Below are 26077 nucleotides of genomic sequence, written 5' to 3' on the forward strand. Positions count from 1 at the left end.
ACATGGTACACACTTCATATTCTGATATACATGGACTGTAAAAATCATAGACATTCTTATAATAGAATTCCCAAATGTACATTTTAGATTTATCATTGTATCCAGAACGAGCATAGGCATATGACTGGTTAGCTCACGTAACTACAGTGCCTTAAGTATTCTCCCCCCTGACTTTCTCCACATTTTCCTAGCCTGAATTTAAATTGAGCCTGTCACTGGCCTACATACAATACCCCATATCAAGGTGGATTATTGTTGTAGTTCAGCAAAAAACTGCTGATTTTATTTATAATTCCGTAAGTCCAATAGCATTTCAACCGATTTGACCTCAAGGACCAGGGAGATTTTCAAATGCCTCGCCAAGGGCACCTATTGGTATATATTAGAAACTCTTGATGTATCAATACACCCAGTCACTACAAAGATGCATGCGGCCTTCCTAACTGTTGCCGGAGCGGAAGGAAAACACTCAGATTTCACCATGAGGCCAATGCTGATTTTAACAGTTTAATGGCTGTGATAGAACTGAGGGGTCAACAGTTAAGTTACGCCACAATACTAACCTAAATTACAGTGAAAAGGAAGCCTGTATAGACGTTTTCCAAAACATGCATCCTATTTGCAGTAAGGCACAAAAGTAATGTGGCAAAGAAATTAACTGCCCTGAATACAAAGCGTTATGTTAGAGGCAAATCCAAAACCATATTTTCAAGCGTGGTGGTGCCTGCATGTTATGGGTATGCTTGTCATCGGCAAGGACTAGGTAATTTTTCAGGATAAAAAACGAACTGAATAGAGCTACGCACCAGCGAAAACCTGGTGGTCTGCTTTCCAGGCAACACATTCACCTTTCAGCAGGACAACTTAAAACACAAGGCCAGATATACCAAGACGTCATTAAATGTTGCAGTTTGGCATAGTTTTGAATTAAATCTGGTTTAAATCTATGGCAAGATGGGAAAATAGCTGTCACGCAATGCTCAATAACCAACTTGACAGAGCTTGGAAGAATTTAAAGTATAATGTGCAAATATTGTACAATCCAGGTGTGCAAAGCTCTTAGACTTACCCAGAAAGACTCTGCTGTAATTGCTGCCAAAGGGGATATCACACTAATGCAAGTGATATTTCTTTATTTAATTTTCAATGCATTTGCAAACATTTCTTGAAACATGTTTTCACTGTCATTATTAGGGTATTTCGTGTAGCTGAACAAAAATATAAACGCAACATGCAAAGTGTTGGTCCCATGTTTCCTGAGCTGAAATAAAATATCCCAGAAATGTCCCATACACACAAACAGCTTGTTTCTCTCAATTGTTGTGCACAAATTTGTTTCTGTCCCTGTTAGTGAGAATTTTCCCTCTGCCAAGATAATTCATCCACCTGACAGGTGTGGCATATCAAGAAACTGATTAAACGGCATGATCAATACACTGCAGAAGTGTACACAGATGCACCTTGTGCTGGGGACAATAAAAGGCCACTAAAATGTGCAGTTTTGTCACACAACACAATGCCACAGATGTCTCAAGTTTTGAGGGAGCGTGCAATTGGCATGCTGACTGCAGGAATGTCTACCATAGCTATTGCTAGAGAATTTAAATGTTCATTTCTATACCATAAGCCGCTTCCCCAACGGTTTAGAGAATTTGGCAACCGGCCTCACAACCACCGACCTCGTGTATGGTTTACTGATGCCCGTGGTGGGGTTATGGTATGGGCAAGCATAAGCTACGGACAACGAACACAATTGCATTTTATCGATGGCAATTTGAATGCACAGAAATACCGTGACGAGATCCTGAGGCCTATTTGTATTGAAGGTAGCTGTTACCAATAGATGCATATCTATTCCCAGTCATGTGAAATCCATAGATTTGGGCCTAATGCATTTAATTCAATTGACTGACTTCCTTATATTGAACTAGCGTTTATATTTTTGTTCAGTATATTTGATCCATTTTGAATTCAGGCTATAACAACAAAATGTGGAATAAGTCAAGGGGTATGAGTACTGTCTAAAGGCCCTAAATATTTATTAGTTTAACATGGAGGCCTTTTAGCTGCCATTTTATCTGATCTCTACATACAAAACCATGGAACAGTGTATGTAAATATCCTTAATGGCACTTATTGTACTGTAGATTTAGCAACAATTTCATATTGGTATATAAACTGAGGCAGTATACAATAACTGTCCAATAGATTTCATACATTATTCTCCATCCAACACTTCACTACGAGGCACCAGGTATACGTTCCCATCAGGGGTCTGCTGTAGAGAGTAGTCCTCTATAGAGTAGGGGTGTCCATCCTCATCCCGGAGCTGAGAAAAGACTTCAGCATACAAGTCTGTGAGGCGGTGTTTAACAATAGTCAGGTTGCGTTGGAACTCCAACCTCTCCCTGGCCAGATGTTCCCTCTGGGCCTGCAGCTGACCCAACTCCCCCTCCAGGTAAACAATGTTCTCCAGCTTCCTCTTCCTGCAGTTCTGGGCTGCCACCTTGTTCTTCCCCCGCCGGCGGATGTCCCTGACGAGGGCGAGCTGGGAGTCCGTGAGGGTGTACTGTGTCAGGAGCTCGTTGAAGTCGTCCACAGGTAGGTTGATGATCTTCTCTAGAGGGAAAGGGATCTTGAGGGCGAGGGCTCGGCGTTCGTCCCGGCTCAGAGGGACAGGAAGAGGGTTACCTCTGGGTTTTTCATAGAACGCCTGGGGAGAGCTCTCTCTGGTAGCAGAGCTGTTAAGATGCCGGTCGTTCAAGGCACTGGGTAAACCATGTTGATGTTTCATTGACATGGGAGGCAGGAAGTGAGGCTGTGGTTGCATTTGGGATGGTTGTGTTACAGGGAAGTAAGAGGAGTGCATCCCTGAGTAGTGGTAGGGGTGATTGGGATGCTGCTGATAGTCCACAGAGTAAAAGAGGCTAGCTCTCCCACCTTGCTCACCCATATTCTCCATCTCCCCGTGACTATAGTTCAGGCCAACCTCTGTGCTTGAATAAGCAGGGACACCAGTCATGGCATCATCTGGTGAGGCTAGTGGTGGGCTGGAACCCAGAGATAGGCCAGAGTCAGATTCCAGATCATCCATAGTGCATGGTGGGTGTTTGCTCTGCCCATGACTTGTCCCTAGCACGTACCGCCCCGGGCCCAGAGAGGGGCCAGCATTGTCGTTTCCAACAAGCCCCTCACCACCGACGCTCGGGAGACTCATATGCTCTAGAAGGCTCATCAGCGGTGGCTGTATAGGGTTCAGAACTCTGGGGTTCAGCTGGGCTCCAGAATGGTTTCCAGAATGTCCGTACAGTGCCTCTGCTGCTGCTTCCCCGGTGGCGTGATGTTGGCAAGCTGGCATTACTTTAGAGTAGGATCCCTCATAAGCAGCATCAGGATTTGTCTCACCACCACAGGGGAGGGGCTCTGTATGAGAGTGAGACTGAGCCATGCCATAACCTCCCAGAGAGATGGGCAGCTCCATGGGATGGTACTGAATATTTTCATCTGGGCTGTCATGTGGGACCTCAAACTCCTGAAATGAAAAACATGATGATAAATAAAACAATTCTACAAGTTTGTCATGAGTTTTAAACAGCTGTGTGTATTTGTGAACACGCAAAAGTACATATCACAGGATATGTGTGATCTAGGCTATATGGTGATGTAATTATTGAATACTCTTCCTTCTACCTGAAGCTCAGTGATGGCCATCAGTTCCTGCCAGGCCAAGTCCATCTCTTCATCGTGTGGGTGGGGGGCTCCATGTGACCGGGCTCCAGGGGCATGGGTGGGCATCGATACCCCCCCACACAGCCTGCCAAGATTCGCCAAGCCCTGGAGAATAAAAATACACTTATAGCAAATCACCTTAGATTTTGATAGTAACTCATAGCAATTTGTTGGTAATGCTTTATTTTATAGCCCTGTTTTGTCCAATTTACGTGGCATTCACAGGTACTTCCTGGTACTTGCTTCAAATAATTAAACACAATCAGTAACAACCTGTCATCAAATCATATGTAGTTTTGCTTGTTTTAATGAATAAAGTGTATGTCTATGGTCTATTACACTACAGGAAATATCCGAGCCAGCACAGTTGAGTTCAGCATGATATTTTGAAAAGAGTATCCGACTCACCTCACTGTGCCTCCTCAATGGGAGCACATAGTTGGCTGCTGCACACATTCAGGACAGGCTGTGGTTGCAGCGCCCCCTCCTGGAAGAAACAGACATGGACACATATTACTATCAGATATTCAGCCATTAGAATATGCTGAAATCTACGGATTCAATACCGCGAACAAACAAGGCAAACACTCATCTAGACGAAGTCTCCTCAAAGCAAAAACACGACATCTTAAAATATAGAAAGTCATGTTATACTATTCTTATACTATTTGCCCTGCAGAAAGATGTATATACCAAAACTATATCCACTGTGATATGTAACCTACTATATTAGTGTTCGGGTGCTATTCGGTGTTGAACTCTTTGGGACATGCGAAAGCAGAGTTCCGTTGGGCTGAATCCATCCTATCAGCTGAGCTGAGCTGTGGTGCTGCTATGCCAGACACCGATAAGGCAATCTCCTGGGAGACAGCACAGCACAGGGTTCCCTCCACAGCAGCAGCAAACAGAGGCTGGAGCTGGGGCCTAACCGCAGTCATGTTCCATATAGTAAAGTGAAAGTCAGAGAGGGCTTTATAGCCTTTATAAAGGGTTTAACCTTACGTCTGGGACAGCACATAAATAAGTCCTCAATTGAGAAGAGCAGAATCACTGTCGTGGTTTTATAGTCATTGTACCATGCATGAATTCCATATTTAGTTATGTGTATTGTAGTTGGCACTATAGAATGCAAGGTATTGACTAAGATACTTTGGATGAAGAGAGTTCATGGTCTAACTTTTGAACAATGCAAAAATTAAGTTATGTATCATCCAGCATTTGCTCTCATTCCTCACTGGCTTTGTTTGGATCTCAACAAATACTCAGGAAAAGAGCAAGAATTCTAAGCAACAGCACAATTATGACCATTCCCTCTTCCATGACCACAATTGTTTATTTACTTGAGGTGATCTTTATTTTTTATTTACTTTCCATCTCCTCGGCAACACAAAATATTTTCACACAATCTGGATATGCCAAGTTTCCCATGATTAAAAATCTCGGTGATAGAGCATGTCATTTACAACATAGGATACATTGCCGCTTCAGAGTAGAACACTTGATGTATCACTTTGGCTCTCACACTTCCTTGAACTCCAGTCTACATGTGTATCTCACACAACTAACAGGTGATGGCGCTCACCTGAACACTGTTGCAAAGATTGTACCGTGCATTAATTGTATATTTAGTTCTGCGTATTGTACTTATACTATAGAACGCAAGGTATTGACTAAGATACTTTGGATGAAGAGAGTTCATGGTCTAATTTTTGAACAATGCAAAAACTAAGTTATGCATCGTCCAGCATTTGCTCTCATTCCCCGCTGGCTTTGTTTGGATCTCAACAAATACTCAGGAGAAGAGCAGGAATTCTCTGCAACAGCACAACTATGACCATTCCATCTTCCATGGCCCCAATTGTTTATTTACTTGAGGGGATCTTTCTTTTTTGTTTACTTTCCATCTCCTCGGCAACACAAAGTATTTTCACGCAATCTGGATATGCTGCTTCAGAGAAGAACATTTGATGAGGAATCACTTTGTCTCTCACACTTGCACTCCGCTCTACACATATCTCTCACAACTGGCAGGTGATGGCTCTCACCTGAACACTGTTGCAAAGATGCGACCTTATTCCACAAAATACCCACTCGCCTAATTCATCAAACCAACTACAGGTTCATCCTTCGTTGTATCTCTACTATGTGATCTGTAGCTACAGGTTCCCCATGCATAGAGTAACCAACATGGATGGGCTTGTAACTCTCACCATATCTTGCCACAGCCACTGTTATGTTTGTGGTGATGCTTCCTAAGGCTGTTTCCTCTAGTACTGAGGGGACAAGGTTGCTTGGCCTGTCTAACCAGAACTCTTCTTACTTGTCTTACATCAGGTGTTGCATAAACAAGCATATCAGTTGTGAGCACACTGGTAGGGGAACAGAGATCCAGTAGACTACATTTTCATGTTTTAAATTGTCTTTAAAATTGTGTCGCGTGTCATTATCTGAAGAGATACAATTCAATTTGGCAGGGAAAACTTACTCACATAACTAAGAGCAAAATACATGTAATATATTTGTATGCAAAACCCATAGACAGTCATGTGGATAAGATTAAAGGATATAATATGCTATTTGTGTGGATAATCCTTCTTAGCAATGGTCAGTGTGGTAAATTTGACATTAATTACTGAAGAGGGAGAAAGGGCTTGTGAGTCAATACTTCACCAAGTAAATGGCTACAATAAGTGCTCTGGCCTAAATGCTTTCTACTCTTGAAGATGACAGTTTGATTCGAATTCTATAATATGCCTGTCCTTCAGCTTGAGCATATGATGGTAATGTTTGTTTATGACTCATTTTGAATGAGATACATTTGACCGTTTTTGGCCTTTTAAATGTTTTCAATGAAGTTACATTTGTTCTTTGAATAGCCGCTTCTTAAGTTATTAGAACCTGTGCTGCACATTAATGTGACAAAGTAGCAATGAGTTCATTAAAAACGGATAATTTTTTTACACTGGAAAGAGACCTGAAAGAGGCAGCGAATCAACCTTATCTAGCAATGAAAAAAAGATATACTGCTAAAAAGCTGTAGAGAAGGCAGTTGTGAAAGGACATACTGTACCTGAGCAACATGTCTTCAACAGGTGTTCAGGAGAAAAAAATCTTCAGACTGACACGTAAGAAACATAATCCTTGTAAAAAAAAAAAAATGTTTTTAAGTAGAAACAGATCAAAAAAGTGTTTCTATTCAGTTTAGTGAGGACCTCTGTTAATATGTCTGCTTTTAACCAACCATTATAGGGAGTGCATGTGATTTCACTCTCTCTCACTCTGTCTCTCTGTCGCTCTCTCTCTAGCTCTCTGCTCTGCTTCACAGACAACCCCCAGCATAAATGGGATGTCTCTGCCTGCGATGTAAGCAACCTTCCTGTAAGAGCAGAAAACCACAAACCAAGGGCCCGACAGACCAACAAGCATCCCGTTGAATCACCTTTTAAACCAAGGCAAATAGCTTAGCTATGATGAATAGGTGTTTAAATGTTAACTACATTCTGTGACAAATTAACCATTCAATGATACAACACGATGCACAAATCCTTACACAAATCTAGCAGATCAGGACTCATCTTCCTATAACTAACCAAACCCCTTACAATAAAATGTCTCAAAAGAAGTCCCCTGAAAGGAGAGGCTTATGGAGTGTGATCTGGAGCACCTGGAGTTAAACCAACCTGGTATTGTTGTTAGAGAGGGCCCTGTGCAGGCGGGGGCAGTGGTGGGTTGGAGACAGGCTGGATTGCAACTTAGTTTAGTAGGGATGGAATGTACACCTCTACCAGGTAAGAAAGGACACATTGTTCCTTTATCTGGCAGCGCAACCACTAAAGGGGGGAGAGGAGCAGGGGGAGAATGGAGGGAAGCGTGTCTTACATAGCAGGTGACCAGTAGAGTCCTACTCCCCCAAAACTCCCCACACCACTGCCCCAATCCAACACATGCTGTATGCATAAAGACAAGCCAAACAAGCCTAAAACTAACGTTAGCACGACGGACATTTCTCTAGCCTTATTAATGCACAGCCAGGAGTTGGTAATAAGCCAATTTAACTATTAGAAATCATTTGATGAACTTGGTGGAGAATTTTTACTTCTGTGCAACAATGGACGTAACAGTCAAAAGGGCTGGTGTGATATTCTCATATTTCAAATCTATATTCATAGCAACGACATGCAACATTTATGTTTTATCACAAAAACAACACGAAAGGGGAATTCTGTGATGGATTTTTAGAGGTGGGGTTGGGTTCACATTTCAGAAATGTTGATTAAACAACAAAATACATCAAATGAGTTTTAATCGTAGGGGAGAGTGGGGTAAGATGAGCCACCATTGTTTCCAAGAGACCATATACAAAATGAATCATTTCCCCAACTATTTAGGAAGAGTCTGTGAAGGAAGAAACCATATGGGAAGTGATAAGTAAGCAAGTTAGGTAAAAAAAAAAAAAATTCACCAAGTCAAATGAAAGTATTGTGTTAGATGTTTCAATAATGCTTGTATCTAAACCAAAATAGATCATTTTAAGATTGATGTTCTAGACATCAGTTGGGGCTTCTATAAGCTTCAATATGAGGTCCTAAACCTAGCATGAAAGTGTATCATTGTAGCTGTGTGGGCTAATACAGTAAGTTGGGTTAAGCCAATGGCAAGTTGAGCAAATTGAAGTGTTTTCCTCCCAGGTGTCAATGCGAGGCATTATCGCTGGGATATGAGATAACAACAGGGCCTGGTGTTTGTTAGGTGTTAAGCCTGTGTTAAAAGATGCTTACAATTATTAAAAGACAGACAAGTAATTGAAGGTTTCTAATGGGTAGTGGTAATATTTCATTCAGTACAGAAGTGTGTAGGCGGCCAAACTTACCATATCCCGCATTGAAATTTACCACATACAAGCTATGTTTTGTAATGTTTACAACGATTTCTGATTATTTCCAGGGATACACAACATCTTGATGTAGATACTGTATCTTTGTTAGAAAGAATACTACATTTCGCTTGACAGTGGTGCTGAATGTAAAAATTGCTCAACGTACCCCATTCACCCCTACACATAAAATAACAAGCCAGAAGTTTGAAAAAGTCCTACGACAAAGACAGACCCCATCTCCAAGCCACAGTTTATGATGTTTTCGGGTCATTGTTCTCAAAACATGGGAAGAGTAGGTGGCTGACAGTCAACAGAGGTGGGTGTTTACCAGGAATAAGAGAGAGAAGGGACTTCCCAACTTCCTAGCACCCAGCGCCCTACTCACCCACCTCCTAAGGATGCTAGAGAGCAGGCTGTTATTACCCCGACCACAGTGGTTTTCACTCTGGCTGCAGTTACCAGCTCAACGCCCCCTGTCTATGGTTGTGTTTGTTTGCTGCATTTGGTCTTTGACATCTTGGGCAAGTACTTTTCAATTTGTTCCCTTAAAGTATCTCATCCATCTTCCTGATTTTTACCACATCTCTGAGAATAATCCCCCAAAGTCACTATTATAGTCCTTCCTTTGTCCCTGTCCCCCAAAGACCTACCTACGTAGTTCCATGTAAGTGTAGGTGTAATGACTCGATGTGCGCCCTCTGCCTTTTTGCATGGCACCCTGCCCACACCTAACCCTGAATTCTCTTGACCAACAGAATATGGGCTAGAAACCATAGCCATTTATATACATATATGGATACACACAAATTAATGGTGTTTCTAGCACAGCCGTATCCATATACATTGAGTGTACAAAACATTAGGAACACCATCCTAATATTGAGTTGCACACACTTTTAGCATCAGAACAGCCTCAATTCGTTGGGGCATGGACTCCACAAGGTGTCGAAAGCGGTCCACAGGGATGCTGGCCCATGTTGACTCCAATGTTGACTCCAATGCTGGATGTAGTTTAGGTGGTGGACCAGTCTTGATGCACACGGTAAACTGTTGAGCGTGAAAAACCCAGTGGCGTTGCAGTTCTTGACACACTCAAACAGGTGCACCTTGCACCTTCTACCATACCCTGTTCAAAGGCACTTAAATATTTTGTCTTGCCCATTCACCCTCTGAATGGCACACATCCATGTCTCAAGGCTTAAAAATCCTTCTCGAACCCGTCTCCCCCCCTTCATCTACACTGATTGAAGTGGATTTTCAGGTGACATCAATAAGGGATCATAGCTTTCGCCTGGATTCACCTGGTCAGTCTATGTCATGGAAAGAACAGATGTTTCCAAATGTTTTGTACATCCAGTGTATATGGATACGGCCATGTCAGAATCACAATTTTTTCCACAGATAATTCTAATACATTGCTTCTTTCTGGACAAGTATTTTTTATTATTGTTACCATTTTGTCATTGAAGAGGTGTGGTATTGGAAGTCATGCCCTAATAACCTGAAAACATGATTTCTATGATTTGAGGGGAAAAAATACCTCACCACAAATTTGTTTCCCCTGGTTGCGGTCTGGAGAAGGGAAATTCTCTGAGCCAGTAGGCCCACAGCTGTTGGGAAGAGAGGAAGAGAGACTGCATGGACAGAGGGTAAAGTAGAAATAGTTCTTTATTGATTTAACTACACAAGTCAGTTAAGATCAAACTCTTACTTACAATGACAGCCTAGGAACAGTGGGTTATAACTGCCTTGTTCAGGGGCAGAACGACAGATTTTTACCTTGTCAGCTTGGGTATTCGATCTAGCAACCTTTCGGTTCCTGGCCCAACGCTCTAACCACTAGGCTACCTGCCGCCCCATTGATACCATGGAGGGAAATGTATACTGAACAAACATATACTGAAGAAAGATATAAACGCATCATGCAACAATTTCTAAGATTTTAATGAGTTACAGTTCATATAAGGAAATCAGTCGATTGAAATAAATACATTAGACCCTAATCTATGGATTTCAACTGACTGGGAATACAGATATGCATCTGTTGGTCAAAGATACATTTAAAAAAAGATATGGCGTGGATGAGAAAACCGGTCAGTATCTGGTGTGACCGCCATTTGCCTCATGCAGCGCGACACATCTCATTCGCATAGAGTTGATCGGGCTGTTGACTGTGGCCTGTGGAATGTTGTCCCACTCCTCTTCAATGGCTGTGTGAAGTTGCTGGATATTGGCAGGAACTGGAACACACTGTCATACACGGTAATCCAGAGCATACCAAACATGCTCAATGGTTGACATGTCTGGTGAGTAGGCAGGTCAAGGAATAACTATGACATTTTCAGCTTCCAGGAATTGTAGATCTTTGCGACATGGGGCCGTGCTTTATCATGCTGAAACATGAGGTGATGGTGGCACCATGGGGTGCTCTGTTCACAACGTTGACATCAGCAAACCGCTCGCCCACACGGCACATGTGGTCTGCGGTTGTGAGACCGGTTGGACATACTGCCAAATTCTCTAAAACGACGTTGGAGGTGGCTTATGGTAGAGAAATCAACATTCAATTCTCTGCTAACAGCTCTGTCGGACATTCCTGCAGTCAGCATGCCAATTGCACGATCCCTCAAAACTTGAGACATCTCTGGCATTGTGTTGTGAGACAAAACTGCACATTTTAGAGTGGCCTTTTATTGTCCCCAGCACAAGGTACACCTGTGTAATGATCATGCTGTTTATTAATCAGGTTCTTGATATGACACACCTGTCAGGTGGATGGATTATCTTGGCAAAGGAGAAATGCTCACTAACAGGGATGAAATACAAATTTGTGCACAACATTTGAGAAAAATAAGCTTTTTGTGCATATGGAACATTTCTGGGATCTTTTATTTCAGCTCATGAAACATGGGATCAACACTTTACATGTTGCATTCATATTTTTGTTCAGTGTAATTATCACCACAAGCATTGCCAATAGATAATGCTCAGAAACAATAACAAACAGACATGGAAAGGAAAACGTGTTTTTGTATGCATCAAGCATCCCCTATCTCTATATGATGATGTTGTTCAAATATAACCCATTCCCATTCCTAAGTTAATATCGATGTGTTTTCACATTGCATGACAAATGCAACTTTGTGGTGACGGTAGACAGTGGACAACGCCCAGTGTGTTAGTCCAGCATTGTGTAACGGACGGTGCAAGGCAGGGAGGATGGAGGGACAATGCGATAGCATGGGCTGCTCCCTTCTCCCCATCTCATGGCAAAAACCACAGCAGTTAGCAGCTCCCTTCATAAGCACCCAATGCTGCTTTTATCAGCACCCAGCAGAGTTTCCTCTACCCAACATCCTCCCTTCCCTCCTGTCTTCCCGCTCTCTCTCTCTCTCTTTCTCTCTATGCATTACACACACACACACACACACCACACTGCAACAACAATACACATTCCTGTTGCACTTCATTGAAAAAGTCCAGGTGATAAATGTAATCTTATTATTGTTATAAGATAGTAGTAATAGGCCATAGTCATAGAATAACAACTTTTCAAAATGTGAGGTTTAAAAAGGTGAAATACTCTATATTGTGAAAGATCACAAGTAGGTTAATCTGAACATCTTATCATTGGTCATATTGAGACATTAGCAATGAATGCAATGATAGTGCAGGTTCATGTTCCTCATTTGCTGTTATTCCGATGTAACAAGTGGTCAATGGCGAACATTTTACTCAACCTCAACAGACCGTCTTCGGACAATTCTGCAGAATCTCCATGAGCATCAGGTTTGCTGTAATGATGAACAGGATAGAACTACCGGATAAAGAGGTTATTTGTTACACCGGTAAATGCTGTTGTTCAATTTAGTCATATTGATTAAGCCGTTAAAAGTGTCTTGAGCATACTTCAGAAAGGGGCATAATGCCAAAGTGTTGCCTTTAGACTTTACAGTGTCCACGTCTTGTGATTTTCCATCAGTTACATGAAAAATGTTATCCTCTAGCTCAGGGTTTCCTAAACTTGGTCTTGGGGCACCCAATGGGTGTACGTTTTGTTTCTTGCCCATGCATTACACAACTGATTCAAATAACCAACTCATCAACAAGATTTGATTTGTTTAATCAGGTGGGTACTGTAGTGCTAGGGTAAAAACCAAAACGTGCCCCCATGGCCCCAGGACAGAGTTTGGGAAATCCTGCTTTAGCTCCCAATACAAAAGGTGTTTTATTTTATTTTACTATTTAAAACACATAAATATGTTCCATCAGGCAATAGATACATATACCAAAATTGCTGAGTATTATATATACAAAAAGTCAAAAGACTTGTTTCCATTGTGGTCCTCTATTGGTAGGTAAGGGATGTTCATTATATATGTCATGCCCTGGCCATCGAGAGGCTTTTATTCTCTATTTTGGTTGGCCAGGGTGTGACTAGGGTGGGCATTCTAGTTTCTTAATTTCTATGTTTTGGCCCGGGTATGGTTCTCAATCTATCGTTATCTCTGATTGGGAATCATACTTAGGCAGCCTTTTTTCCCACCTGTGCTTTGTGGGTAGTTGTTTTCTGTATAGTTTATTCACCTTACAGAACTGTTGGTTTTTTCTTCACTTTGTTATTTTGTTCAAGTGTTTTGGTTAATAAAGAATCATGAACACATACCACGGTGCGTTTTGGTCCGATCCTCATTACGACGAGAGCCATGACAATATACTTTATAAATCTAGTATTTTGCTACACCTGCAATAACATCTGCTAAACACATGTATGTGACCATTAACTTTTGATTTGGTTATGGAGGGAGGTCCTCTTTCCTCTCTATTGAAGTAAATGATGAATACATTTTGGAATTAAACATGTTAAGTACTAACAGTCAATATTGTCATGGTTATATTAAGAATAGGCTATACTGTAAAAACACAGGCATCAAGGATGAGAACAGAGGAATCTGTTAGTAACAAATGTTCTCATACTGCTATACTAAGTACAAGCAATGCCAACATGTGGCATGCCAACATTCTTCTGAGAAGCATTCAGGCTTTTGACTGTACAGTCAAGGCTGCATATTGTGTTTCCTCTCAGACATAAAGGGTAATTTCGAAATCTTTAGTGGTAAAATTGTGAAAACCCATTGCTGCATTGCAAAATGTGTTGGTTAGCCACAAAACAGTTGCAAGTGAATTTTTAGATAATATGATAATTTAATGCAGGCTATACAATATATAATACACATTTAGATTTAGATTTGGAAAAAAACATTCTATGACAAAAGCAAAGAACTTCAATGGCAATGTGTCTTTCCCGTCAAAACAATATTACACTCGCAATACTCCTTGCAATAACAGACAGAAATTGATGTTCAAAACCAAAATGGAGGTTGACACGTAAACAGATGCCATTCTGAATAGAGGGGAAACCCCATCACTAGTATGGGTTTCCAGATTGATACTTCCCAGAAGAAACAACCAGGGTAATTAGGATGGTTTAATGTGGGATGATTCTTAAAAAAAACTTTTCCATTATAACATGACTGACTATACTCAGACACACAATAGGAATCAAAGGGGGGAACAGATGTGCTGAAGTCAGGGAGGAATACAGTTGGCCTACCTTCATTACTGTAGGCCTACCATGTAGGTTATACTGTATTATGCTGTAATGTAAATACCTAAGGTTTGCAGTGGTGGAGTTGAAGCTCATGTCCTTTGGTCAAAGAAATCTAACTGACTTTAAACTTTTATAATACCCACAGAGCAAGCTAGTGGTATACCACCACCACTGCTTGCTGGAAATGTTACTGCCCAACTGCACAGTCCCTCCCTATCTTTGTCTTAATTAGTACAGTCAGCTCCTCCAACCACAAATGTTGGCCTCTGGCCCTCACAATTAAATCCTGCATAATTAATTATATGAGCACCTAACCCAATTATATAATTTATAGTAACAGAAAGGTGATATTCAAAGTTTATTCACTCAAGTATTTGCACCTTAATGGTCTGGACTGGTTGGCAAATGCCTTATACCTTTGTACTCGGTACTCAGTACAGACTGGGCGGTGTCATATCGGAGTGTTATGACTGACGCGGGTAATCATCCAATGGGAGATCGCATAAATATTTAGCTAGGTTGCTAACAAGCTAAGAAGGTTGCTAGCTAGGACCTATTGGAAGAAGATGGATACTGTAACGCTGGTGATGTTTTTTTCCCTTTAATTCCTGATGTGACTAATTAAAGTCTAGTAACTTTGCCGACGTCACGAGAGATAATGTGTTTGCTGTCTGTCGATAAATTGGAAGATATTAGCTAGCTAACTCGCCGGATGTTTTAGCAAACTAGCTGATGTAGCATTTACAACAGTGTAACGTGTGTAGCTAGCTAGCTAAATCATAGACGGTACAGTATGTGAGTTTATAAACTGTGGCTAAATCCTCTATCTGGTCACAATGCTTAGTAATGTAAAATGTTTCCGTTAGTGAATGTCCTTATTTCTTGCGTCCTTACCTGCTATCATAGCTAGTTAGCTAACTAGTTGCTAATGTTAGCTAATTTAGCTAGCTAACGATTGATGATGTGTAACAGACGGAACGAAAGAGGCGAAGCGAGAGCCCAACTCGGCCAAAAATGTGTCTTCCCCAGCAGGAGACATGGTTCGTTTTTTTCGCTTACATTCAAAGCGATTTTGTCTGGAGGTCAGTGTCCACTTTGGTCAACAAAAAATGTAATGGTTTATTTGTTCGAACATACGTTTTGTAATGGTTAGGTTGTTACGAGTGTACTGATAAGTAGGACGTGACATCCCACCACTTTGTGAAAAACATCGGAGGTGGCTATTCTGACATGAGGCTGTCAGCATAGCATCTCTATCCATTGACGTCAACAACCCTATATTAAAACAATTGGATGTTTCCACCAATCCTAAAAGGAATAAACGGGAGTTTGACAGCCCGCTGTTTTGTGGACAACTACTCCATTGTTTGGAAGGAGAGACAACGATATTGTCAGTATATCCATACTCTTTGCCTTAAAGCAGGGATGGGAAACTCCAGTCCTCAGATGCCGGCGTGGTGCGCACTCCCCTTCCCAGCAAACACAGCTGATTTAAACTAATTGCATTCTAAACTGGCGCTCATGATAATTGGAGTGACGTGTGTTAGCGAAAGTGTGACTGACACAAATCAGGCCCATAGGACCCCATAGAGAATGATAGAGGCCTCTAGTGGCAAAAATGATGTTTTAGCATGGGCAGCGCCATTGAGGGCTTCCACCATTTTTGAAGACACATTTTTGTTAATTTGAGTCTGTAATGCCCAGAGCATGCAGGACCCTCTACCAGCGAACATTAATTTGAAAACTTGAAAAAGTAATGATCATACAAGCCTCTCGTTCACCATAGTGGGCTTATTGAAGCTGTCATTTGTGACGGAGACTTGTAAAAGTGTGCTTTAAACAATGTACATTTGTTGATTGCTTGGCGTACAAATAAGAGTATTTCTTGATACAGTTGAAGCAAGGTCTAGTTGTGGCCGCAATCAAACTAAATTGTGAAAGACCCCCCCCCAAACGATACGTGTTTGAATTTGTTGAGCAGTATGTTTTGGTCCTACAAAGCTGTTTCCATCCTAACATTCAATAATCAATTAATTGCAGTCATTCTTGCACCATGCATGAAATATCAGTTCTAAACATGTCTATTTTCCTGCGCGCATATGACAGACTGTTGGTGAATTGAGCACGTCTCTGAAGCCGCTGAGCCGGAGGAGCGTGTATTAATCCTGCTGTAGTACTCATTGCAGCCAGCACTAGCAGGTCAAACAAACGACTAAAATGAACACGTCACTCAGAAAAACGAAATAGTCAGTAAAAATAGTTGTTCAGTGGCTGCAGCGCCAGCTGTGCCATCAGAGTCCCTGGGTTCGCGCCCAGGCTCTGTCGTAACCGGCCGCGACCGGGAGGTCCGTGGGGCGACGCACAATTGGCCTAGCGTCGTCCGGGTTAGGGAGGGATTTGGTCGGTAGGGATTTCCTTGTCTCATCGCGCACCAGCGACTCCTGTGGCGGGCCGGGCGCAGTGCGCGCTAGCCAAGGTTGCCTGGTGCACGGTGTAGCCTCCGACACATTGGTGCGGCTGGCTTCCGGGTTGGATGCGCGCTGTGTTAAGAAGCAGTACGGCTGGGTGGTGTATCGGAGGACTCATGACATTCAACCTTCGTCCGTTGTAGCAATGAGACAAGATAGTAGCTACTACAACAATTGGATACCATGAAATTGGGGAGAAAAAGGGGTAAAAAAAAAGTTGTTCAAAAATAAATCATACTTTTCAAACTAGCCATCACTAATTCCTATGGGTTGTAGCCTCATTGGCACTGCCCATGCTGTCACAGATGTTATAATGGCACAGATGGAGGACTCCTCTTTATATCTATCGCTGTGTGTAACTTATTTCGCCACAGAGGAAGTGTACGCCCATATTCCCCCTCACTACTACTCATGTCTGTGTACATCTGTTTAACAGGAACCATCTTTGTACACTGTGAAAGCAGTCCTCATTCTGGATAATGATGGAGAGAGGCTCTATGCAAAAGTAAGACTTTGATGATCAGGTGTGTTATACTGGGCTTGAACAAAAGCCTGCACACTCAGTAATTCAGGACTGAAGTTGGCAAGCTCTGCTATGTAACTAATTTTGTCGTTATGCAATACCCAGCTGCATTAGCCTACCATTGGAAATGTACGAACATGGTCGATCCATATGAGTTCAATCACTTTTTGACAGCATCCCTTTTGATTTAAACAAAACTTTCCATACATCTTTGCCCATGGATGTAGTGGTCAGAAAATGACTTGTTGGACATGAATGCCAAAACATCCAGGAGATAGAGGTGTTCAAAGTTGACCCATTTTGCATACCCCACCCTACCATGAGACATCCATGTCCATCACTGGAGAAGATAAATATTTAAGTCTGATATAATTTATAACCTTACAAAACAGGGTCTTACATTTTTTAAATGTAATACATTTTTTGTTGTTGAATAAAAATCAAACCTTTTTAACCTTTTTAATGTAAATGATCTAATAATGTGTCAAATGTTTTTTAATAATAATAATCTTATTCGTATCAGAGGTTTTTGTGATGTGCCAGCCATCGGTTGAGACACAACATGCTCTTAGGTACAAGGTGGGTGTCATTTCAATCATAGAAATATAATTCATAGAATGGACCTATCTCTTCAGATCAATGTCAACTTAAATGGTCATGTCTATTATTTATATTTCTATGACTTCAATAGGTTTCCTATGGAGGATTGACAGAATAATTTTAAACTAATAAAAAGCATGAGATGGCACACACCCAGCGAAAAGTATTTAGTGTAGAGGTGCTGACTAATGGTGAATAAACTGTAAGCTATAATAACCAGAAGAATCGCACACTCCATATATAACCTCCCAGTAATTCATTGGGTAAAAAAAAAACATTTTGGCATCACTGTGCCTTCTTCAGTGTGGCACAGTGATGCCCAATAAATTACTGGGAGATTTTTTATATATGTATGGGACTTTAAAAAACATTTTTTTATAGCTTCCAGTATAATTTAAAACAGGTATTCCCATTCAAGTCAACATTCTCTGATGTACCGCCGGTACCATTTTGAAAGTCTAAATTTCTATTTTTATTATTTTAGGACACCCACCCCTCAACCGATGGCGGGCACAAAAACCTCTGATGACGTAAAGTAGGGTCTAAGCTACAACATTTGTGAATGTGATTTATTAAAAAAAAAAAAAAGAGTTTACACGTTTTTAGATCATTTACAAAGAAAAAAGATAACAAAATTCTAAAACAGTTTGACAACCCTGTTTTGTAAGCTTTTAAATAGTATCAATCTCAACCGTCTATCTTTTCAAGACATGGATGTCTCATGGTATGGTAGGGTATGCACCTTTTATCTCTTGACTGTTTTGGTATTCGGGTCCAAAAAGTCACGTTCTCCGCATTTTCTACAATGGGCAAATAATGTATGGAAGGTTTCATTCAAATCAAAAGGGGTGCTGTCAAACAGTGATTGCATTCAAGTGGATTTACCCAGCAACCAACAATATTTGTGGTATCGATCCCCTCATTCTCTTAATGCATTTTAATGCTTTATTGACAGTATTATGATGGCACCTACCCTTCAGTGAAGGAACAGAAAGCTTTCGAGAAGAACATCTTCAGCAAGACACACAGGACTGACAGTAAGAAATGCATTTGAATACACACACACACACGCACGCAGACTAGTTATGTGCAGGTCAGCTTTGTTCACCTGCCCATTGCTAATAACCCATCTGCAACCCCCGACTATATGTGAAAATCCGAGGCCTGCACCCTAAACCACAAAAATATAGACAATTGACAGTGGGTGCAGGATTAAAAAATAATAATAATACATTTTACGCCTAATTTAGATTGCCTACCAAAATGTAGTAAATTATAAGCATAAAAATGGTTCCTATTTGTTAGTCAACTTGTCTATACTTAGATACGCATCTCTTCCGTCGTTACTTGTTTCCCTAGAAGACTAAATGACTCCTTGGTCACCAGAAAATGTCATACATCTAGTTGACTACGATTCGGTACATTTTTAGGGACCGGGAACGTTTTAAGAAGTTTAGGGACCAGGGAGAAAGTGCAATAACTCTCTTATTGAATTAAACTCGGACATTGTCCTTTTTGCCTCAGTTGATCGCAGTTAACTTTTTCTGCCCAAATTCCCAAAATCATTTGGCGCGTGAACAGTTAGTGCGTAAGCCTAGGCTTTACGGCCTAACACCAGATCAAAAAAATATTACAGAAAAACCTCAATGTAGCCTTTAGATATGAATTGCACAATAATTATACATTTATGGATTTTTAATGCAAAGTTTCTCTTTTTTTTTCAACCCACACTCCACCCACATGCCTTTCATCCACACAATATTTCATGACCCTAAACACACCAGCCCCACGGATATAACTGTGGGTTATGAGTCAACTCGCACTTCACTAACACATGCACAGGTCATTGAATCGTGTTTTACCTCTTTGTCTCATTGTCATGTTTCTGTGCCTACTCAGGTGAGATCGCTCTGCTAGAGGGCCTCACAGTCGTCTACAAGAGCAACATTGATCTCTTCTTCTATGTCATTGGAAGCTCGCATGAAAATGAGGTCATCATATTGGAAGGATGTGATTGGAAACAATTAATGCATTAATTGTATGTTTGATTTCAGCCATTCTCTAAATAACCTTTTTTGGTGTGTGTGTGTTTTTGTTTCCCTCCAACAGTTGATGCTAATGGCTGTTCTGAACTGTCTGTTTGACTCACTTAGCCAAATGTTGAGGTGAGATCTAAAGCTTATTAATTACAGCACATATTTAGTCATCGATCATCAAAAGGCAAGCCTTGGAAAATTATTTCTCTTTTGTCTGTCTCTGTAGGAAGAATGTTGAGAGGAGAGCTCTACTTGAGAACATGGAAGGTCTCTTTCTAGCTGTGGATGAAATTGTGGATGGAGGGTGAGTTCCAAATCTTATACATTGATAGTTGAACCATCCTCTTGTCCAGAATGACTTCCAGTTAGTGCTTTCATCTTAAGGTAGCTAGGTAAGATGACAACATGTCATAGTAAATACAACTTTTTCTCAGTAAAGCAGCTGTCAGTAAAATCAGTGGTAGTAAGACCAGTGTGGGCAGTGTTATGTATTGATGGATGCCAAGGGTAGCCAGGCTTCCCCCAAAAATTGAGAGGAGAAAAAAAAGCATCCTAGCAAACGAAACGGCGCCCTTCTGTCTCTGTGTGGGGCATCTATCTGACGCTGTCTGTTCCAAAAGAGTATGACGTTGTTGCTGCCCATAGCATTGAATGCAAGGGATGCCAGCGAACATTTGACGTCCCTTCATTTAAAAAAATAAATGTAAATAATAGCCAATCAGTGAGATCAACAGTGAATGGTCCTGGCTCTCCAAAAAAGCGTCAATGGAAGCCAGTTTGGATTTGGCATCACTCCTATCAAATCGCGTCGAGAGCAAAACGTCATTGACAGAGAAACCTGAATTGTTGCATCTCGTTGCGTTGTCCTCCAGTAGCTAGCTAGCTAGCTGGCTAGGTAAAATTGGCCCTTTCCTAAATTAGCCATAGATGGAGATAGACATTTGGACTTGTGGTTTTACTTTATTCTCTGTACTGGCCAATGATTGTAATGGTGATTCTGACCCAACCATTCATTCATACATTGTACCCCTAGCCTTTTAGATGTCACTGTATTAGACTAAGTATAGGTGATTTGATGATGTTGAAATGGTGCCGGAATAGTGGAGGCAGCTCCTGTTGTCTTTGTGACTTGAGGTAACTCTCCGTGGTTCCAAAATCAATAGTTGTTTAGTGGTGCGAGGTATGCCGGAAACATTAACTTGCTTGACCATGCTGTAGGTCATGTAACTGTTTGTTACATGCAATATGCTTTGTGGACTCCACCGGACAGAGGTTGCTCTCCGGTTTTGTGATGAAACAAAGGTGTGGTTGAAATTATTCTGCCGCTGTGTCTTCTTATTGTCTCTGCCTTTACAACACAGTGGCAAGACATATGAAATAACAGGTTACGCAATTATCACAACACATAGGTTGTAATGTGCCTTTATTTCTGGCTTCCCCAGTGATTTAAAAAATAAAATAAAATACATTTTACCCACCCACTGCTACTGAGTGTGGCCCTCTGTCCTTGCAGTGTGTGAGTGATAACAAGCTTTTCCCTGCTGTCTCCTACAGAGTGATTCTGGAGAGTGATCCTCAGCAAGTGGTCCACCGCGTAGCTTTAAGGGTAAGTAAAGGTCTCTCTCCTCCCCTCCCATCCTCTCCCCAGAAAGTACTCTTCACTCAACCTAGTGGACCTTAATGGAAAGTGTTCTGAGTATTGGTGCTGTTGTGTGACCAGGAGCTAAAACCTGCCAAATACAGGTAGATTTTGTCATTGGTGGAAAATGTGTCTATTTCACTAGCCACTGTTGGTGGGTGGTCACAGCTCTACAGTGTGAGCATTTCACTAGCATTAGTGAATAAAAAGTCAAGTGTGATCACATTTATAGTCAAATAAATGCTGCAGAAGCTGTTTTCAAAGCATTTCTGCCATTTTTGTATCATAGCTGGTAAATTTATCGTACAATATCAAAGAACTACAAATCCTATATAGCCTATTACACCTTGCTCTGAAACACTGCCTGGCTGGGGGTTGTGCGCAGGTGAAACGAAAGTTTACTGAAGTGAGACTTTATGCTTGTGTTTCTTGGCTGTTTACATTGTTTTGTTCACAAGCTAGGTTGTTTTTCTGTTTTGAGTTTCAACTGTTTTGAGTGTTCAACTGAAGAGAAGATGACACGGCTACTAGTCAGATAAAATCTCACGGGCACAAACATTACTCCAGTCGCGCAACCACGGCAACCTCCCGCCCTTAAAGGGGCAGGTGACATTTTTGTCTCATCTGTGATATTTTGGTTAAAAGACTGACTTTTTGGCTGGTGGACCAAAATGTTATTGTTATGCCCTGAAGGCCACTATGTGTTCTCTCCTACAGGGGGAAGATGTGCCTTACTCAGAGCAGACTGTCACCCAGGTGAGAAAAACAGCCCTAATTACCTCGTTCATCTCAACATACTACACTGCTCAGTGTGGAATATGCTCCATTGCATTATTGACTTTCCACTCTCCTGAGACTTAGGGTGTGTCCCAAATGGCACCCTATTCCCTATGTAGTCCACTACTTTTGACCAGGGCCCATAGGATTCTGGTCGAAGTTAGTGCACTATATAGGGTTCCATTTGGGACAGAACCTTAGAGCTGTGCCAAATGTCCTAGCTTGGGAATCCAGACTGAATCACGCTACACTTCACCTCTCTCTTGTTTTGCTTCACTAATTTAGTGACAGTGGAGTGAAACAAGAACTGAAACGGAGCTGAATTGAGTCTAGATTTCCAGGCTACCAATGTCCCTCTCTCCTCTACATGGTGGTGATCCGCATACTTCACCATCTCCGATCCTACCGTGTTGCTTTCACACTTCCTTAGTCCTTTTGGATGTGAATCACACACTTGGAAATGATTGGCTGATGGTATGGTAGCCAGTGGTGGTTTCCATTGTGTGTGCACACGCCTGTGTGCGTCTGCGCTTAGCTCCTCTCCTGATTAATGTCCTCATTTAAGAGGCCTGTGACAGGCTGCCATCCTGCCATCCCTTCCCTCTCTCTCCATCCTTTCTCTCTTTCTCTCTGTCTACTGATTAATGGCTGGCTGTCTTCCTCATGCTTTATGGTTCTTGTTCTCCTTTCCTTCAACGAATTAAGATGATTAATTAATTCCTGCATATTTTCCTTTACTGGCATTACTCATCTTCCTCCATCTAGCCTTTTTGTTAAACTTTTTGTTGAGGTCAATTTAATAATTGCATTTTTATGTGAATCATATGGTCTCCCTCCATTTCCTTAAAATGGTCCATTGGTCTTCTAAACCAAGGTGGATTAGATTCATTCGGTGGATTACATTCATTTGTTTCGATAAGGAAAGTATTTCGTTTTGAAGTGCAATTAAAAAAAATATATTAAAAAAATATGGAAGTCAAAATTGTAGGGATGTAATGATTCCCCGATACGCGTCGGTCCCCAGTTTAAAAGTTTAAGATACGAGTGCATCGGTCCGCAGGAGCCCAAACTGATCCAAATGAAGAATGCATCGGTAAGAACCGAATGAAACATTACGAATAGCCAGTTCACTATATTCATTTATTTCTGCCTTATTGGGAAAATACCTATAATCTATTGTGACTGAATTGCTGCGTCCTCTCCTTCAGCCTATTTAAACTTTTTGTTGTATGTAATTGCGATTGAAATTGATCAACAAGTCACCAACGAGGGGTAGGTCTACCCTATCCCTGTTCTAATATTTGTTGGCTACATCTGCGTGCTGATTGCACATCCTAACTGCTGATTGGGGCTTTTCGATTGCCAGGTTCACCGTACAAAATCATTTTGGTAGTTGTGCTTTCAACAGTCAGTGCGTTTACATGGACAGGGTAACGGTGTGATGTCGTAACAAGACCAGCGATCAGTTTTGTTGGGCCTCACTGGTCTGAACTCGAGACGAGAGCAGCTTTCCTCCGTAAGGTTCCAACTGTCAAAACCATTTCGCTTTTGAGATGAGGGTGAATTCCAAAGCTGTGCTCTATTCATTTCTACAGAGTAACATGTCTATTTATATCTCAACATTTGAATCTGCTATATGACAACTTAATAAGTGGGTGATGAGGATTTCAGATTAAAAGTGGGGGGACAAAAACATAAATTGTCCCCCCCCCCCCCCCTATGGCTCAGCTCAAACACTACATCTCTCTCACACACACACACACACACACACACAATCAAATCGCACTGAATCGTTTTGAGTAAACGTATTGTTCCTGTATCGGAGCCCATGTATCTAGATGCATATTGTGCTTGTAAGGAGAGATGCATGCCCTCATAAAATGGATGTCGTTAACGAAAGCTGGATGGCTGATTACACAGACAGGTTTGTTTACTTGTGTTGGTATGATCTGTTTTATGAGGCCAGTTTTTCATCCACAGGTGCTGCAGTCTGCCAAGGAACAGATCAAATGGTCTCTGCTACGATAGGACCTGTCGACTCCCCTCATCTAACACTGTACCGCCATTACCCATGGCTCCCTCTCTCTGTGATGCCATCTCTTCCCCTGTGCTCGTTACTCACCATTCCTCCAATCAGGATTGATGAGCGGATGATCGCTCAGCCAATCAGACACTGCCAGGGCAAGGGATATCTGAGTTTTGTCTGTCTGAATCAATCATTTCTATCATGTGTGTGTCTTTACTGTAAAGGTGCATTCTTCTGTTATCTAGTTCTAACGCTAGCTATGAGAGAGATTGGATGCTAGCGTGTTCATACATTCCAGTGGTTTGATTTGCGTTTTCTTCCACAGTCCCTTACCACTTCCGTTGACCGCTTCATGCCCCTCATCTCTGATAACATTACATTACATAGAAATGACTCCTTTCAAATTCTATGGTCCAGACATATGGTCCGATCAGGCAACATCGTTGTTAGTCACTATGTGCTCTTCGGAAATACTTTATGAACTCGGTCATTTAAATCTTTTGAATAAAAAAAAACATTTCTAGACACTGACGCTTCGACTATTATGATATTTTGTGGTTGGTTATGTTCTTGGTCGCCCTATTGATCTTGTCACACATTGAAATATGTTAATGTAAGGTTTTTATAAATGAAAACTCTGGTAGACTATGCTCCATTACTCTCTCTCATATATATATATATATATATATATCACACACACACCATGGCTGTCAGCCAATCAGCATTCAGGGCTCGAACCCCCCATTTAATGCCCTGTAGATTACGTGGAATTTCAGTCCACTTGAATCATGTACTGTCTCCTCAGTGGCAACATTCCCATGTCAGACAATGTATTTCCAGAGAACTTGGCTGGCCAAACAGGGAGAGACTCCCAGCTAAAGCAAGGGCTCCATCTCCTGGTTGACGCATCAAAACCCATTCCTGAGGTAAATTATTTTGATGTAACTAAGTGCGTCTTTATTGAGACACTTTCAGTTAACGTTATGTGTTTAGGTGCTGATGAATCATGTCTTACATGTTTTTACCTTGAGTTACCTTGATTTCCCTTGGTAATCTCACTACACATTCAATCCAAATTGAGCAGTACAGAGAAATTGAAGCATGCAATTCATCATTTTTTTTGTTATTTTTTTTTGTAGAGCTCTCACCACCACCACATTAATTTTAAATCAATTGAAAGATGCCCTCCAGAGAAATGGGTGCGGAATCAGGCACTATATCACGTTCTTTTAGTGTCTGCATTCCTCCAGCACTGCTGGGTTGTATTTATAAGGGCACGCAAATGAAAATGTTTAACTTTTCGGAATGGAAATCGATATTAAGAAGTTCAGATGGTCCCTCCCTGTTTGTCTGTTTGGTGCCTATTGCCCCTAGTGTAGTTACACACATTCTCAATCTGACTTCTATAAGGTGTTTGATGCAAACTGAGATTTGTACCATGTTTCATAACTGGTCTACCATTTTATTAATGTGAACCGTATTGGATCAGTATAGCATCAGTATGATAATACAATGACTTTAGTATTTTATATCTATATTTTTTTTTACGTTCTAAATTTTCCCTAGGTGTCTTTAATGTACTCACTCACACTGCCTGTTGTAAGTTTACAACCCCAGTGTGTACAGACCCATCTCTAGGACAGAGAGCATGTACTGCTCATGGACAATGGATGGATGAGGTTGCTGTTCACCTCGGGCTCCCTTCTCTTTTCTATTCTCTCTCTCCTTAATGAGAATTTGGCTCGGATACCGAAGGCGGAAAGAGATGAAGGGAGTGTTCAATTAATGTCCA

The 26077-nt window shown here is 41.3% G+C and overlaps 2 protein-coding genes across 3 annotated transcripts; one reads left to right on the forward strand and one right to left on the reverse strand.

Moving 5' to 3' along the window:
- Positions 1-67: 67 nt before the first annotated feature.
- Positions 68-7044, reverse strand: LOC139368439 (nuclear factor, erythroid 2). Of its 2 annotated transcripts, none has more exons than XM_071107330.1 (4): positions 6800-7044; positions 4138-4216; positions 3691-3834; positions 68-3532 (listed from the first exon to the last, which is right to left on the reverse strand). In XM_071107330.1, the coding sequence occupies exons 2-4, from the start codon at positions 4183-4185 to the stop codon at positions 2219-2221; spliced, it is 1506 nt and encodes a 501-aa protein (XP_070963431.1). In that variant the 5' UTR covers positions 4186-4216; positions 6800-7044; the 3' UTR covers positions 68-2218. The 2 variants fall into 2 exon arrangements, with proteins under 2 accessions (XP_070963431.1, XP_070963432.1); XM_071107331.1 differs by lacking the exon at positions 6800-7044 and adding an exon at positions 4455-4478 and having other exon boundaries at positions 1117-3532.
- Positions 7045-14716: 7672 nt separating this feature from the next.
- LOC139368443 (coatomer subunit zeta-1-like) lies at positions 14717-24812 on the forward strand. Its single transcript, XM_071107338.1, has 9 exons — positions 14717-14800; positions 17121-17189; positions 18763-18844; positions 19707-19798; positions 19917-19972; positions 20070-20147; positions 21398-21449; positions 22200-22238; positions 24240-24812. Exons 1-9 carry the CDS (start codon positions 14783-14785, stop codon positions 24285-24287), a joined length of 534 nt encoding a protein of 177 aa, XP_070963439.1. The 5' UTR covers positions 14717-14782; the 3' UTR covers positions 24288-24812.
- The last annotated feature ends 1265 nt before the right edge of the window (positions 24813-26077 follow it).

This window comes from Oncorhynchus clarkii, chromosome 16 (genome assembly GCF_045791955.1).
Source record: "Oncorhynchus clarkii lewisi isolate Uvic-CL-2024 chromosome 16, UVic_Ocla_1.0, whole genome shotgun sequence".
In the NCBI taxonomy this organism is placed as follows: Eukaryota; Metazoa; Chordata; class Actinopteri; order Salmoniformes; family Salmonidae; genus Oncorhynchus; species Oncorhynchus clarkii.